A 16,213-nucleotide genomic window follows, 5' to 3' on the forward strand; every position below is an offset into this window, starting at 1 on the left:
AATGTCACACATAATTTTTGATAATTAAAACTACATAAGAAAAAGGTTATACCAATTCAATTGATCGTGTGTAACTACATACTATTGTACTTTTCTTTCAAATTTCTGTTACTCTTTACTTACATATGTTTTGATATTATCTATATAGTTTAAAAGTTTATACTAATTCATATGGGACACTCGTGCAACGCACGTGTCCATAGACTAGTATTATACTAAAAGTGGGAAGCTCCCAAGTCTAAAGTTAATTTACCAAAATATCCACAAAATTTTGAATGATCATTTTTACCCTTTATTTGAAAGCTGTTCAGATGATATTTTTGTACTAAAATGTAAACTTACCATTCAATAAAGATAAATCATATTGCATCACTCCCTTTTATGTTCAAAAAAAAAAAAGAAAGATAAATCTTATGCAGACATTTTTATTACCAATCATCAAAACATTAGATCGTAGATGTGGAGACACGTTCCAAAAATTAATGCTATTTATCATGTTGCAACCTATTCAATTTCTTAAAATTGACTCATCTTCCAGTGATCTGCAAAAACGAATAGTTCGTTAGCAACCTTTAGAGTATCTTTTTCTATTACTAATTCGATATTTTGACTTATGTAATATGATTTTGGTGAGACTTATGCAAATTAATTAGTTATAAATCAAAATAGTATTCGTGCTAGTGAAGAAGAGTATAAAATTGTAGTTGAAATGATTGCTTTGTTTCAAAAAAGATAAAACTCAAAGTTGCTCCGCCGCAACCCACCCCGCTATAAAAATTTAAAAATTATTTTAACCCGCCCCGCACCAGCATAGGAGTAAACCCGCCCCGCCCCATTGCCATCCCTAGTTAAGTGGGTAAAAGGTGAAGGCAAAATATATGTTTTCCGAAAAAAATAATTTAATAATTAATAAAACGGTTCTATTATATGAAGACCTATATATCCTTAAAACCCGATCCATTTTAGCACACAACTCCATTTTTCATTTTACCGTTATAACATTTTATAACAGAATCTCAGTTACACTCCACCCTCCACCCCTTCCCCCCTCCACCCAAAAAAAGATCCGGTGACCACTGGATCGCCACCGACCGCTGCCGTAACACATGCTTCGGAACCTACACACGTTTTGAGGTTGTTTGTTTGAATTATTTGAAGTTTCCATGTTTGCCTCAGGAAGACTGTACTAATTATGGTGTTTCCGAGAAGTCTTAAGTTCTTCTTAAAGCAACAGAAGAAAAAGAAAAAGAAGATTGTCTTAAGATCTTGTTTGTGCATATATGCACGTCACGTGTGCATGTTTATCGTGTTGTATTCTTCTATTAGCAAGTTTAATGGGTCTGGATTTGATGATGGCTTATTTTCCGCAGCTTCAAAGTGGCTGTTGTGATGCCCAATCTTGATGAGCTCCTAAAAGATACACCAACACATGTATTTGCTTCTGTCTGGTACGAGTGGAAGCAGACAAAACATGCATTGTCCTTTACATTACAGTGAATTTGTCAGGCTGGCAGCTCTATACAAGTAAGGAATATGTGAAGTATATACTTGGCGTATTTGTATTTTATGTACAGTGCAATTACTTGAAGTGCCATTTCTACGATGATGCATTGTAGTTACAATTCAAATATATTACTGTTCGCCTAGAGTGGCATAACAGAGTTCAAAAGCTCTAGTGTTTCTTGTGTATAACATTTTGACTCGACCAAGGCAAAGTAGATAAATAACCAGTACATAAGATCCGGATGGCCATATTTGAATCAGTAGAATTACTTGTTATATAAAAAAGATGACCTAAAAATGACCCAAACTTCTGAAGCTACGTGGGGCTAACCAAGGGCAATTTTGTCCACTTTTGGGACACAAGGCTTCACGTAGGCTATGTGAGTTTCAGCTTCTTGCCTAGGCCCTCACGCGTTACTAGGGTCTAAGGCTTGTTAACTTATATACTCAGCATCCCTCTTGTGTTTTGCCGATGTGGGAATCTGTCTAAAGTCTGGGATGTTACATAGAGCATGTAGGACAAGTGCTTCATAGGCAAAACCAGAACATCCCAGTCTTCAGCTTAATCCCATTTTCCAGGTGTGTAGGCTACGTACGTGCTTCGCATCGTAGTCTATGTAAATTTTTGGCCTTCAGTTACAACTTCAATTCTTCCAATTGTTCACTTGGACTTGGTCTTTTCTTGCTATTTTTCCATGTTTATCATTCTCAAAGCATCCACACAATTCCATAATCCTGAAAATACACCATTCAGAGCATAATTACTCAACTTATTCCAACAAATGGGGCATAAAACTCTATAGGAACACAAGAGAAGTTGGCTAAAAAGCTAACTTATCAAAAACCTTGGCTGTCTAATATCTCATTCAGTGAGCTTCAGCAGCATCCGAACATGTTTTCCTTTGGCAGACATTTCTCAGCACCAACAACGGAGAGTGAGAAAGCTGAACAAGATATGCTATTTAAAACTATCCTCAAAGAAGCAGTCACATTTCACTTTTGGAATGGCTTAACTTCAGCTATGGTTCCAGAGACTGAGAGCCTTGCATACCGGGTCATTAATTACAATTGCTCTGAAGAATTGCAAAACCATTAAAGCAGATGGTCTTGTAAAACATTTTATTTTCATGCCATTAGATACCTCACAGCTTTTAACGAGATTCGAAAGAGTGTCAGTTATGAAGATGCACATTTGAAATTCCGGTGCTGCTGTTTTCCATACAAATTGTTGTTGTAGGAAACATGAATCTATAGTTGGTTGAAGGCTTCTGGACTTCGTGTTGTTAGTCTATTAGTTGGCGTAGATTCTCTCAAGGGAGGATTAAGAGATCCCATTTTTTTATAGCTGAGATCTTTTTGTATATTTTTTTCCCTTTGATTTTTGTAGTTCTCACTTCATCATCGATGATTCACTTGGTTTAATCCAAAGTTTTGTAGAACTATTTGTAGTCATTGACAACGCAACAATCATATATTTTAGTGATGTTTCTTTGAAATTGTTTCTACGTCTGCAGCCTCACATCATTTCTTCTCTTTTCTCTCATCTCATACATTTTCACTCTCATGCCAGTAGATACCACACAACTTTAAAGAGATTCAAAAGAGAGCTCAAAGTTGTGTGGTATCTCTTTAAAGAGATTCAAATGAAGTTGCACATGAATTTTACTTTTTTGATTTTTTATTTGAACATTATATATTAGAAATACCAGGTTTTTACGATATAACAAAATTTAATCTCATTATTTGGAAAATACAGGAATCCAGAGCCGATGGTCTGATTCCACTAGTGTTGACTACTGACTAATAATAAGACAATAAAATAATAATAAAAGGAACACCAGAATTTACGAGGTTCGATCAATTTTGCCTACTTCCTCGGACACAACCAATATTTTATTCCACTCCAAAAATACAAGTGAATAATACTAAAGAGAGAAGATACAAATACCTTAAGAAGATAAGAAGGCAAATGAGAGGTGTGTTTAAATCCTAAACATTATGCCTCCTTTTATAGGGTGAAATTCCCACCCAATTTTCTCCCCAACCGATGTGGGATGTTTTGACATATTCAACAAATTTCTACCTTGACAAAATTCCGCATCTTCAATTTTCTCTCAGTAACAAATTTTGGTTGTGTCTTCATCTTCAATCTTCAGTGTTCAACAATGTTGAAACTTGACCGCAGTCACCACTTTTGTCAGCATATCAGCAGGATTTTCTGTAGTATGAATTTTCTTCACCTTGACTCCACCTTCTTCTATGATTTCTCGTACGAAATGATATCGAACATCAATGTGCTTCGTCCTTGCGTGATAAACTTGGTTCTTCGCTAATTGAATAGCACTTTGACTATCACAAAAAATTGTGATACTTTTTTGTCCAATGCCAAGCGCTTTTAGCAACCCCTGAAGCCAAATTGCCTCCTTCACAGCCTCTGTAATAGCCATGTACTCTTCTTCTGTTGTAGACAAAGCAACTGTTGACTGCAAAGTAGACTTCCAACTAACTGGTGCCTTTGCAAAAGTAAACACATAACCAGTAGTTGATCTTTATTTGTCCAGATCACCCGTAAAATCTGAGTCACAATATCCAACTACAGACTGATTGCATTACTGCTCAAAAACTAACCCAACTTCTACAGTATTATGAATATACCGTAGAATCCACTTCACAGCTTGCCAATGCTCCTTTCCTGGATTATGCATATATCTGCTAATAACTCCAACAACTTGTGAATGTCAGGTCTCGTACAGACCATTGCATACATCAAGCTACCAACAACATTTGCATATGGTACCCTTGACATATACTCCCGTTCAGCTTCATTTTTTGGCGACATAATAGTACTTAGCTTAAAATGGGGAGCAAGTGGAGTACTAACTGGCTTAGTCTTCTCATCTATGCCAAAGCGCTGTAGTACTCTCTTCAAATATTCTTTCTGAGATAAACAAAGTTTCTTTGAACGTCTATCTCTTATTATCTCCATGCCAAGAATTTTCTTTGCCTCACTCAAATCTTTCATCTCGAACTCCTTCTTCAGTTGAATCTTCAACTTATCAATTTCTTCCGAATTCTTGGAAGCTATCAACATATCATCAACATATAGGAGAAGATATACAAAGGGACCATTTTCAAGTTTGCGCAAATACACACAATGATCGTATTTGCTTCTCTTGTACCCTTGCCGCAACATAAACTTGTCAAATCGCTTGTACCATTGTCTAGAAGATTGTTTCAATCCGCACAATGATTTTTCAAGTTTGCACATCATATTTTCTTTTACAGCAACTTTGAATCCTTCTACCTGAGTTATGTAGATTTCCTCCTCCAAGTTTCCATGTAAAAACACAGTTTTTACATCCATATGAACTAGTTCCAAATCCAATCGTGCTACCAAAGCCAACATAATTCTAATGGAGGAATGTTTTACAACTGGAGAAAACACTTCATTGTAATCAATTCCCTCCTTTCGAGCATATTCTTTGGCTATCAATCTTGCTTTGTAGCGAACATCTTCTTGGTTAGGAAATTCTTCTTTCTTTGCAAATACCCATTTGCACCCAATTGCTTTCTTTCCCTTCGGGAGATTGGCCAATCTCCATGTATGATTCTGATGAAGGGACTCTATTTCATCATTCATGGCAATCCTTCACTTATCTTCTTCTGAACTTTGGACTGCGTCTTTATAAGTGGTAGGAACATCATCAGCTACAATTGAGGCGGCACAAGCAACCGTCTCTATAAGACGAACAAGTTTTGTAATTGTCCTTTTTGGACTGCTGGTTGCTATTGATTCAAGTTGTTGAGGTTACTGAGCTAAAATCTCCCTCTCTACTGGCTCTTCTCTTAGAAGATAATCTTCATTTGTTTCCTCCTCTGCTTCTTGTGTAGAAAAAATAAATTTTTCCTCAAACTCCACCTGCTTAGAAACACTCTCATTTTGTTTGGTATCTTCTGTTACCTTATTTACTTTAGCAGATTCATCAAAGGTAACATCTCTGCTGAATATTACTTTCTTTGTCATAGGACACCATAAGCGATATCCTTTGACTCCAAAAGTAATCCCCATAAAATAGCCTTCTTTGCTCTTGAATCCAATTTTGACTCTGTCACATGATAATATGCAATTGAGCCAAATACGTGCAAAGAGTCATAATTTACAACAGGCTTTTCATACCATTTTTCAAATGGTGTCTTGCCATCAATAGCAGCAGATGGTAAGCGATTAATGAGGTGGCATGCATATGTAATTGCCTTAGTCCAAAATTCTTTGTCCAAGCCAGCATTGGACAACATACACCATACCTTCTCCAGCAAGGTCCGGTTCATACGTTCTGCCATTTCATTCTATTGTGGTGTATGTCTGACAGTGAAGTGTCTGAAGATGCCATCATTTTTACAGACCTTATTGAAATGATCATTTTTGTATTCACCTCCATTGTCTGTGCGAATACACTTGATCCTCGTGCCTGTTTGATTCTTCACCATCGTCTTCCATTTGAGAAAAATTCCCAACACTTTATCTTTGCTCTTCATTGTATACGCCCACACTATTCGGAAAAAATCATCAACAAAGGTTACAAAATAGTGCTTCCCACCCAGTAAAGGTGTTTTGGAAGGACCCAAACATCAGAGTATACTTAATCCAAAATGCCTTTAGTATTATGGATCGCTGTACCAAATTTAATCCTTGTCTGTTCCCCTTTGACATAATGCTCGCAAAACTCGAAGTTGCAAGCCTTTACTCCTTTTAACAATCCTTGATCTGATAGAGTTTTCAAGGATTTTCCTCCAGTATGTCCCAAGCGCATGTGCCATAACTTGGTTGCTTCTGCCTCTTTGTCGTCACTGGATGTCACTGTCGCTTTCCCAATAACTGTACTGCCACGATAGCGGTACATATTATTATTCTTCCGATTAGCCTTCATTACCACTAGTGCACCGGAGCATACTCTCATCACTCCATTTTCTGCAATGATTTTGAACCCTTTTGATTCTAGGGCTCCCACAGAGATGAGATTTTTCTTCAAATCCGGTACATATCGAACATCTGTTAATGTTCTGATCATTCCATCATGGTTCCTTAATCGTATTGAACTAATGCCATATGAGGTAAGAGGGCTGTTATCCGCTGTGTGGACGACTCCATATTCTCCTTCTTGAAATTCCACGAAACTAGTCCCTGTTGGGACACATATGATAGCTACAAGCTGAGTCCATCAACCATATGTCTGATGATGTTGATGGTTCTGTTGTAACTAATGAGAAGTCTGAATCATCACAATCAACTACATTTGAATCCATAATGGCCTTTCCATTGTTATGTTTGGTCTTATTCTTCAACTTCGGACAGTCTTTCTTCCAGTGCCCCTTTTCTCGACAAAAAGGCACATTCATCTTTGCTGGGTCTAGATCTTGACTTGGATCTTCCCTTCTTTGTCCTCGTTTGATTTTGAGGAGGACCCCTCACAACCAGTGCTTCTCCTTCTCCGCCCTTCTGTTTTTCTCCCTTTCTTTGTTCATAGCTGTACAAAGCCGAACAAACTTCTCTGAGAGAAATTTCGTTAAATAAAAAATTGTGTGGTATTCCTTCCATCCTATATCGTAAAAAAAGAAGGGCTTGATGGCACAATATCTCTCACAGAAATTTCTCTCACAATCTTGACGACACAAATCAAGATTATTTCCTTTCTGGTGTGGAAGATCAGACTAAGCTGCAACCACAGAGCATACTCAGACAGAACCTTGACTCAGTTACCAAGATAAATCTTTTCTGATGTGGAAGATCAGACTATGGTGCAACCACAGAGTATACTTAGACAGTACCTTGGCTCTGATAACAATTGTTGCGAAAACCAAATGTATATATTGTGAATGAGTCACAATTACTACACCAAAAAAATATGGCAGTCACCAAATAATAAATAAGACAATAAAACAACAATAAAAGGAACACCGGAATTTACAAGGTTTGGCCAATTTTGCCTACTTCCTCGGATACAACCAATATTTTATTCCACTCAAAAAATACAAGTGAAATAATACTAAAGAGAGAAGATACAAATACCTTAAGAAGATAAAAAGACAAATGAGAGGTGTGTTTAAATCCTAAATATTAGGCCTCCTTTTATAGGGTGAAATTCCTACCCAATTTTCTCCCCAACCGATGTGGGATGTTTTGACATATTCAACAGTACCAAATTAGCATCCACCGCCCTATGAATCTAACTTGGAAAAGAATCACTAACCCAACGTCGTATGCTAAGTCTCCAGTAAATATTTCATCACTTGGTCTCATTCGTGTAAACGTCTCCACCATCAAGATGCCAAAACTATAAACATCACAACTCGTGGATACTATTCCATCTTGTCCATACTCTGCGATTATGGTCAAAATAATTAGAAAAACTTACCAATCTATATCCAGCTGGGCAAAGAATTAGTGTTTTGGGTACTCTAAGGATATGATGAAGTTTTGAAGTTATAATACCTGGAGCAATGTATCCAATGGTTGCAATTGTCCTAGTTTGCATAAAAGCCTCCCCTGCACCTAACAATTTTGCAATGCCAAAATCACTCACATGGCCAACCATGTCTTGATCTAGCAACACATTGCTTGACTTCAAGTCGCAATGCACCACTGGTGTTGAATAGCCATTGTGGAGATAGTCCATCGCAAATGCAATGTTTATCATTATATCTAATCTCTGCAACATGTCTAAGAATAAGTTATGACTGTATAACAATTTTTCAAATGTTCCATTCGGCATGTATTCCAATACTAAGGCTTTGAAATCGGGGGTGGAGCAACTAGTGATGACTTTAGTAAGATTTCGATGGCAGAGGTTGCGCAACATCTCATATTCTGTATCAAAACTTTTGAATGCACCTTCCAATTGCACATTGAATGCCTTTGCTGCCAAAAGAGTACCATCCTTTAGTATCCCTTTATAGACCATGCTGAAACTCCCATTACCAAGCAAGTTGCTTTCATTGAATCCTTCTGTTGCTTGTTCAAATTCATGATAGGAAATTCTTTCATGTCTTATTAGAAGGGACGGATCTGCTTGACCTGCATTCTTCTTTATCTTTTGCAATCTTAAAAATACATACGCGAGGGCTAATGCAAGAAATAACAGACCCACTCCCAAAGGGACGTACAAAATCAAGATGGTACTAAAAGGTTGCATGCTTGAATGTCTAAAGCTGCGACTCTATGGTGGCGAGAGCTTCAAGTGATTCTAATCTAGTTGCACACTGGGCTGGAAGAAGACCAGTTGCTTGCTAAGATGTAGTTAGGATCTGAAGAAGAAATGTGAGATTTCAAGGCAAGAAGAGCTGCTTCATCAGTGCTAATATTTGGAACAGTAGTGAAGTATTGACATGAAGCAGAAGGAAAACTGCAAGAGCGAAGAGAAGATTGCAACTTCTGTCCATAACAATAACATGAAGGTTTTGCCCTTTTCCTAATACAAGGATGAACAATGCAAGATCTTGGATGATCAATGTAACACTCCTTAAATTTATAAAAGTTTCGAGACACGCTAACTATAGAACTAAATTATTACTATTTTTATTATTTCTATCTTGCCTATAGTGAAATATATATATAAAATTGGATATAAAATTAGGAAAATATTAATAGTTTTAATATTGTTAATTATTAAAATTGGGTAATTATTAAATACTAGTTAAGTAAAAAAAAAGGAAAAACAAATAAAATAACAAACAAAACAAATGGCTTAAAGCCTTGCATTTAATAGTACGTAATTCATTTTAGAAGGAGGCAAAAGGCAAAAGCCCTGTTCAGAAAAGCAACAAAAAGGTAGAAGCCCTATTTGAATAAACAAAACAAAAGCGGAAAGGAAAAAAAAAAGTAAATACAAGCCTACGAAACAAAGGCAGCCCTGCTTACTCAGGAGGCCACGAAAATATTCTAGGGTTCCTTACAAACCACTAATCCTTGAACTCAGGTATATAAAATTTCTTATTGTCAATTACCCTACAGTAGTATTAGCTAAGAATTGAGTAGTTAATTCCCTTCTTCCTCTATATCATCAATAAATTTCATATTTAGGTGTAGTACTTTAAAACTGATTAAAATATACCGATTGTTGTAGAATCGATTGTTTGACTGGTATCAATTGGACTGGGACCTACGTATTGGCTCAAGAAATTTTGAGGTGAGTTGATATAACCCTTTACTAAAGTGGTTTAACTCACAAAAGCACGCATACAAGGTGTTTGATGAATTGCTTAAAAGAGTTTATCTTTATTTAATTAGAGCGAGTGAGTACCCATTAATTTAGAATTGTTCTAGCAAAAGTTTAGATGATCTATTATGCTATATGTGCTTAAATTTTCAGATTTTTGTGTTGTTCTTATATGCTATTTTCATGTTGAAAATTATGAAGAAGAGAGAATCTTTAGAAATATCTTTATATGTTTATTTCATTCTTATGTCATGCTTTACATTTAAGGACACCAATATGAGCATGTACATAATGTTCTATAAAGAAAAGATTTAGACTTGAAAAGTCACAAGAAGAAGTTTTAGAAAGAAAAGATTTAGACTTGAAAAGTCACAAGAAGAAGTTTTAGAAAGAAAAGATTTTTGGGGAGTATCCTTTATTCTGAGAAGGGGTAATCGTCCAGGCCGAGGGTCCTGACCAAAGCGTTGACTTCCTGAAACTACTTGTGCCAAAGTAGGGAGCATAAGAGCCGAGGGTCTCTCTGCTGAGAATTTACTTAGCCATGCTAAGGTATGATACATGAGCGCTGAGAACCATGAAGCGAGTAGCACCTCGTGGATTGGGCCTATTCGATCAGGTTGGGATCGAACCCATGCCGATCACACGGTGACTGAGACAGAGTTAAGTCAGGATAGTTGGAACTCCCAAAGTATAAAGTGAAGTATTTTTTTTAAAGAAAGAAAAAGAGAAGAATTTCTTTTAGAATATTCATAAATTGCTATTATGCAATTATTTTAGAATTATTCTTATAAGCTTTATGTTTTACATGCATTTAGAACTTTTGCTCGTAATGTATATGTTATTAAAGTTTCTCCCCCTGTTGTTGAGACTCACTGAGTACAGTGGATGGTACTGACGTTCTCTTTTGGGAACCTACGTTGGTCTGCGGTACAACGTAGGAACCGGATTTGCAGGCGAACAGGTTACGAGTTAGGACTTCCTTCCCTTCCAGTGATATTGGTGAGCTCCGCTTTTGTTCGTGGAGTATTCGTAGAGTCATTTTCATTTAATTATTTCTTTGTTTATCTAGAGAACTGACCAGGAAATCTCATGTCCTGAGCAGTGCGTCAGTTTATCAGTAGAGGCTTCATAGACATAGTAATTGGGTTGAGATTCATATGTTATTTTATAATAACTTAGCAATAATTCAGTAGTTACAATGAATAAAGTTTTGGAGTTGGGTTTATTTAAATATTTCAATTAATCAAGAGTATTTGGTTAGAGTATTGCTTTGTTGCATATAAAGTGTGGAGCTATAATAGATTGAATAAGCAGAGATGGTTCGCTCGATCAGGTTCAGTGATCGAGTGCCGATCTCGGCTTGTTTAGAAAATGAGTCGTGACAAACTTGGTATCAGAGCCTCAGGTTTTTGGAGTGCAAGGGGTCTATGAAGCCATGTTAGTAGAGTCTTGTTTATGTGTATGAAGCGTGCCATACTTATAAACAGGAGGCTACAAGCATTTAGGAAAAGTCTTTTTTTTCATACTTTAGATCGTGCAGTAGAGCCTACCTCTAAGAAATTATCTAATGTATTCTTTTCTCCAAAACTCGCAGAAATGGCTCGTACTCGCAACTCTGACACCGACACTCAGGATGCTGCTCAAGAAACTATTGCTACTATTGTGGCTCGAGGCATAACTAAAAAGGCTCGAACTTAGAAAAGGAAGGGTAAATCCACAAGGGGGGTTCAAGAACCCCATGTTGAACATGAAGAAGGGGTGGAGCATGATGAGCAAGTACCTCAGGATCCAACGCCAACCCCAACAGCAGCTCCGACTCAAACAACTATATCCCCAGAGGTGGGTCAGATGTTCAATGCAGTCAACAGTGCTATGGAGATGTTTAAGGACTTTATGGCCAACCAGAACGAGAAAAGAGATAAGATTCCACCTCAAACAAATAGGCAGAACAATTCTGAGTCCTCAAGAGTGAATGAATTTCTGAAGTTGAGTCCTCAAGTGTTCCATGGTTCTATAGTTGATGAATATCTAATGTTATGGATGGAGGGTGTTAAGAAAGCCCTCCGAGTGATGAAAGTATTTGATGACAAAGCTGTGGAGCTGGTTGCTTACCAGCTTAGAGATGTGGCTGGCGCTTGGTTTGAGATGTGGGAAAAAGAGAGAGATGAAGATGATGGTCCACCTACTTGGGAAGAATTTGAAGAGGCCTTCATGGCTAACTTTATCCCAGAAGAGGATATGGCAGCTAAGGCTACAGAGTTCGAACAGCTCAAGCAAGGGAATAAAAGTGTGCAAGAGTACTACATGGAATTCATAAGGTTAGCTAAGCATGCTCCTCACATGGTTAAGACAGAAAAAGCAAAGATTCGCAGGTTTGTTGGCAGTTTGGCTTACCACATTAAGGATACGACATCAGCTGCAGCGGTAGGAATGACAGCTTTCTCATCTGTTGTGGGGTTCGCCAAACACTTAGAAAAAGACAGACAACAAAGGAGAGAAGAGAAAGAGCATAACAAGAAATCCCGGACAACGGGCAGGTTTAATGGTACATCCAACAGAGGCGGAAGGGATTCCTCTAATAAAGAGTCATTAGCACCAGCTCAGTTCAGTCATCAGTCAGGTGGTGGGTCTTCCTTCAGACGTACTCAGAGTAATGGAAATCAGTCTCGCCAGAATCAGAATTTTAGGACATCATCCTCACATAGCTAGAGTCATGCTGAGCAACATTCACACCAGCAAAGTCTTTGTGGAATATGTAAGCGGCAACATTCAGGTCAGTGCAAGCTCGGGTTTCATGGTTGCTACCATTGTGGAGACATTGGTCATATAAAGGCCAACTGCCCAAAGTTGCAACGTAATTTCAGTGGTGGATCAGCTCGTCCTTCTAGTTCCTCAGCTACTGCAGTTGCACCACCTCAGGCTCGTGGTTCTCATAATCAGTCCGGGCATGGAGCAGGAAGAGGTGCAGACCGAGTTACTCAGGGAGGGGGACAACCCCGTTTATTTGCTACACTTGATCGTCAGAGTGCAGAGGCATCTGCAGAAGTTATTACAGGTATACTTTTAGTCTGCTCACATAATGCTTATGCCATAATGGATCCAGGTTCAACATTTTCATATGTGACTCCATACTTTGCAATTAACCTCGGACTAGAACCTGAACAACTTAGTGAGCCATTCCTAGTATCTACTCCAGTTGGCGAGTCAGTGAAAGTCACCAGAGTCTATAGAGGCTGTACAGTTTCAGTCCAAGGTCGCAACACCAAAGCTGATCTCATAGAGTTAGAAATGGTGGATTTTGATGTGATCATGGGTATGGATTGGTTGTCTTCCTGCTATGCCATGTTAGATTGTCATGCCAAGATAGTCAGGTTCCAATTTCCAAATGAAGAAGTCTTAGAGTGGAAGGGTAGTTCAGCATCGCTTGTAGGTAAGTTTATTTCTTATCTTAAGGCACAACGAATGATCGGTAAGGGGTGTCTCGCCTATTTGGCTCACATTATTAATCCAGAATCAGAACCACTAGCTCTTCAGTCAGTGCCAATTGTTAGAGAATTTCCAGAAGTTTTCCCAGATGACCTTCCCGGACTTCCTCCCGAAAGAATCATAGACTTCGGCATTGATCTCATGCCAGACACTCAGCCCATATCTATACCTCCCTATAGGATGGCTCCAGCAGAACTTAATGAGTTGAGAGAACAGTTGAAAGACCTTCTTGACAAGGGCTTCATCAGGCCGAGTGTTTCACTATGTGGTGCCCCGGTCCTGTTTGTCAAAAAGAAAGATGGGTCTCTCAGAATGTGTGTCGACTATCGACAGTTGAATAAAGTTACCATTAAGAACAAGTACCCACTGCCAAGAGTTGATGATTTATTTGATCAACTTCAGGGTGCAAAGTACTTTTCAAAAATAGACTTGAGGTCGGGATACCATTAGTTGAGAATCAGAAAGGAGGATATATCTAAAACAGCCTTTAGAACTCGCTACGGGCACTATGAATTTCTAGTAATGTCCTTCAGGTTACCAAATGCTCCAGCTGCATTCATGGACCTCATGAACAGAGTTTTCAAGCCATTCTTGGATACCTTTATTATCGTGTTTATAGACGATATTTTGGTATACTCTAAGAGCAAGGAAGAACATGCAGAACACCTTAGAATAGCCTTGAAGACCTTGAAGGAGAATGAGCTTTATGCCAAGTTTTCAAAATGTGAGTTCTGGTTGCAGTCAGTAGCATTCTTAGGCCACGTGGTATCTAGTGAAGGAATAAAAGTAGACCCTCAGAAGACAGAAGCAGTCAAGAACTGGCCCAGGCCGACAACGCCAACCAAAATCAGGAGTTTCTTGGGGTTAGCTGGCTACTATAGAAGGCTTGTAGAGGGGTTTTCCTCACTTGCAGCTCCATTAACTAAGTTGACTCAGAAAGCAGTTAAGTTCCAATGGTCAGACGCTTGTGAGCAGAGTTTTCAAGAGTTAAAGAAGAGGTTGACCACTGCACCTGTGCTAACCTTGCCAACAGGTTCGGGTGGGTTCACAGTGTATTGTGATGCCTCCAGAGTGGGCCTTGGTTGTGTTCTTATGCAAAATGGAAAAGTTATTGCTTATGCTTCCAGGCAGTTAAAGAATCATAAAAAGAACTACCCCACACACGACTTGGAGCTTGAAGAAGTAGTGTTTGCATTAAAAATATGGCGATATTACCTTTACGGCGAGCATTCTAAAGTGTTTACAGATCACAAAAGCCTCCAGTACATTTTCAAGCAAAAAGAACTAAATTTGAGACAGAGAAGGTGGCTCGAGCTATTGAAGGATTATGACATCAATATCCTTTATCACCCGTGCAAAGCTAATGTGGTAGCAGATGCACTTAGTAGGAAGTCAATGGGTGTCTTGGCCCATCTTGCAGTACAAAGGCGATCTTTGGGTCGAGAAATTCAAAAACTAGCAAATGATGGAATTAGATTAGATGAGACCGAAGAAGGAGACATAACTGCTTATGCCTTAGCGCAATCCTCCCTTGTTGCGCATGTTAAGGCTAAGCAAGACGAAGATCCGTACTTAGTGAAATTAAAAGAAGGAGTCAGAAGCAAAGAAATCACTGCTTTCACTATAGGAAATGACGGAGTTTTGAAGTTGAATGATAGGTTATGTGTGGCTGATGTAGATGGTCTTAGGAAGGCCATAATGGAGGAGGCTCACAGTTCGAGATACTCTATCCACCCAGGTGATACCGAAATGTATCTAGATTTGAAAGAGTTGTATTGGTGGAAAGGCATGAAGAAACAAGTAGCAGATCATGTGGCTAAATGTTTAAATTGTCAGCAAGTCAAAGCCGAGCATCAGAGGCCTGGTGGCCTAGCTCAAGATATAGAGATACCACAGTGGAAGTGGGAGATGATTAATATGGATTTCGTAGTAGGTCTACCTCGCACATACCGTAAACATGATTCAATTTGGGTTATTGTAGACCGACTGACAAAGTCCGCGTATTTCCTACCAGTAAAGACGACAGACTCCGCAGAGCAGTATGCACGATTGTACATAAAAGAAATAGTCCGATTGCATGGTACTCCAGTTTCAATCATATCTGACGGAGGCCCTCAGTTCACAGCAAATTTTTGGCAGGCATTTCAGAAAAGATTAGGTACCAAGGTCAATTTAAGCACCGCTTTTCATCCACAGACCAATGGCCAGGCAGAAAGGACCATTCAGACTCTCGAAGATATGATGCGTGCGTGTGTTATAGATTTTGGAGGTAATTGGGATGATCACTTGCCACTTATAGAATTTGCTTACAATAACAGCTACCAGGCCAACATTGGTATGTCTCCTTATGAAGCATTGTATGGGCGGAGATATAGGTCTCTGGTGGGTTGGTTTGAACCAGCAGAGGTGTCGTTGATTGGTCCAGAGTTTGTTTGTGAGGCCTTGGAGAAAGTTCAGCTAATTAGAGAAAGACTTAAAGCGGCACAGAGTCGTCAAAAGTCTTATTCTGACAAGAGGCATCGTGAGTTAGAGTTCGTGGTTGGTGATAAGGTATTTCTGAAAGTTTCACCAATGAAAGGAGTTATGAGGTTTGGTAAGAAAGGGAAACTTAGCCCTAGATTTATCGGACCTTATGAAATTCTAGAAAAGAAAGGAAATGTGGCTTATAAGCTAGCGCTACCCGTTGAGTTGTCCTCTGTTCATCCTGTGTTTCATGTGTCTATGCTTAGAAAGTACATCCATGATGAGTCGCATATAATACCTGTCGATACCGTAGAAATTAAGGAAGGCCTGACTTATGAAGAGGTACCTATAGAAATTCTCGATAGGCAAGTAAGAAAGTTAAGAACAAAAGAATTAGCATCGGTAAAAGTTTTGTGGAGTAATCATGATTCAAAAGAAGCTACGTGGGAGGTCGAGGAAGATATGAGGAAGAAGTATCCTTATTTATTTGAGTAACAAGGTATGTGAACCTAGGTTTGACTTGACATTTATATTTCATTTATATATAC

General features: G+C 38.5%; 1 protein-coding gene across 1 annotated transcript; it reads right to left on the reverse strand.

Annotated features, from left to right (window-relative positions):
* Positions 1–2,147: 2,147 nt before the first annotated feature.
* Positions 2,148–8,693, reverse strand: LOC107796065 (putative LRR receptor-like serine/threonine-protein kinase At3g47570). The gene is made up of 3 exons (XM_016618784.2): positions 7,994–8,693; positions 7,752–7,881; positions 2,148–2,238 (listed from the first exon to the last, which is right to left on the reverse strand). The coding sequence occupies exons 1-3, from the start codon at positions 8,691–8,693 to the stop codon at positions 2,148–2,150; spliced, it is 921 nt and encodes a 306-aa protein (XP_016474270.2).
* Positions 8,694–16,213: the final 7,520 nt, after the last annotated feature.

The sequence above is a fragment of the Nicotiana tabacum genome, chromosome 3 (genome assembly GCF_000715075.1).
Source record: "Nicotiana tabacum cultivar K326 chromosome 3, ASM71507v2, whole genome shotgun sequence".
Classification (NCBI taxonomy): Eukaryota; Viridiplantae; Streptophyta; class Magnoliopsida; order Solanales; family Solanaceae; genus Nicotiana; species Nicotiana tabacum.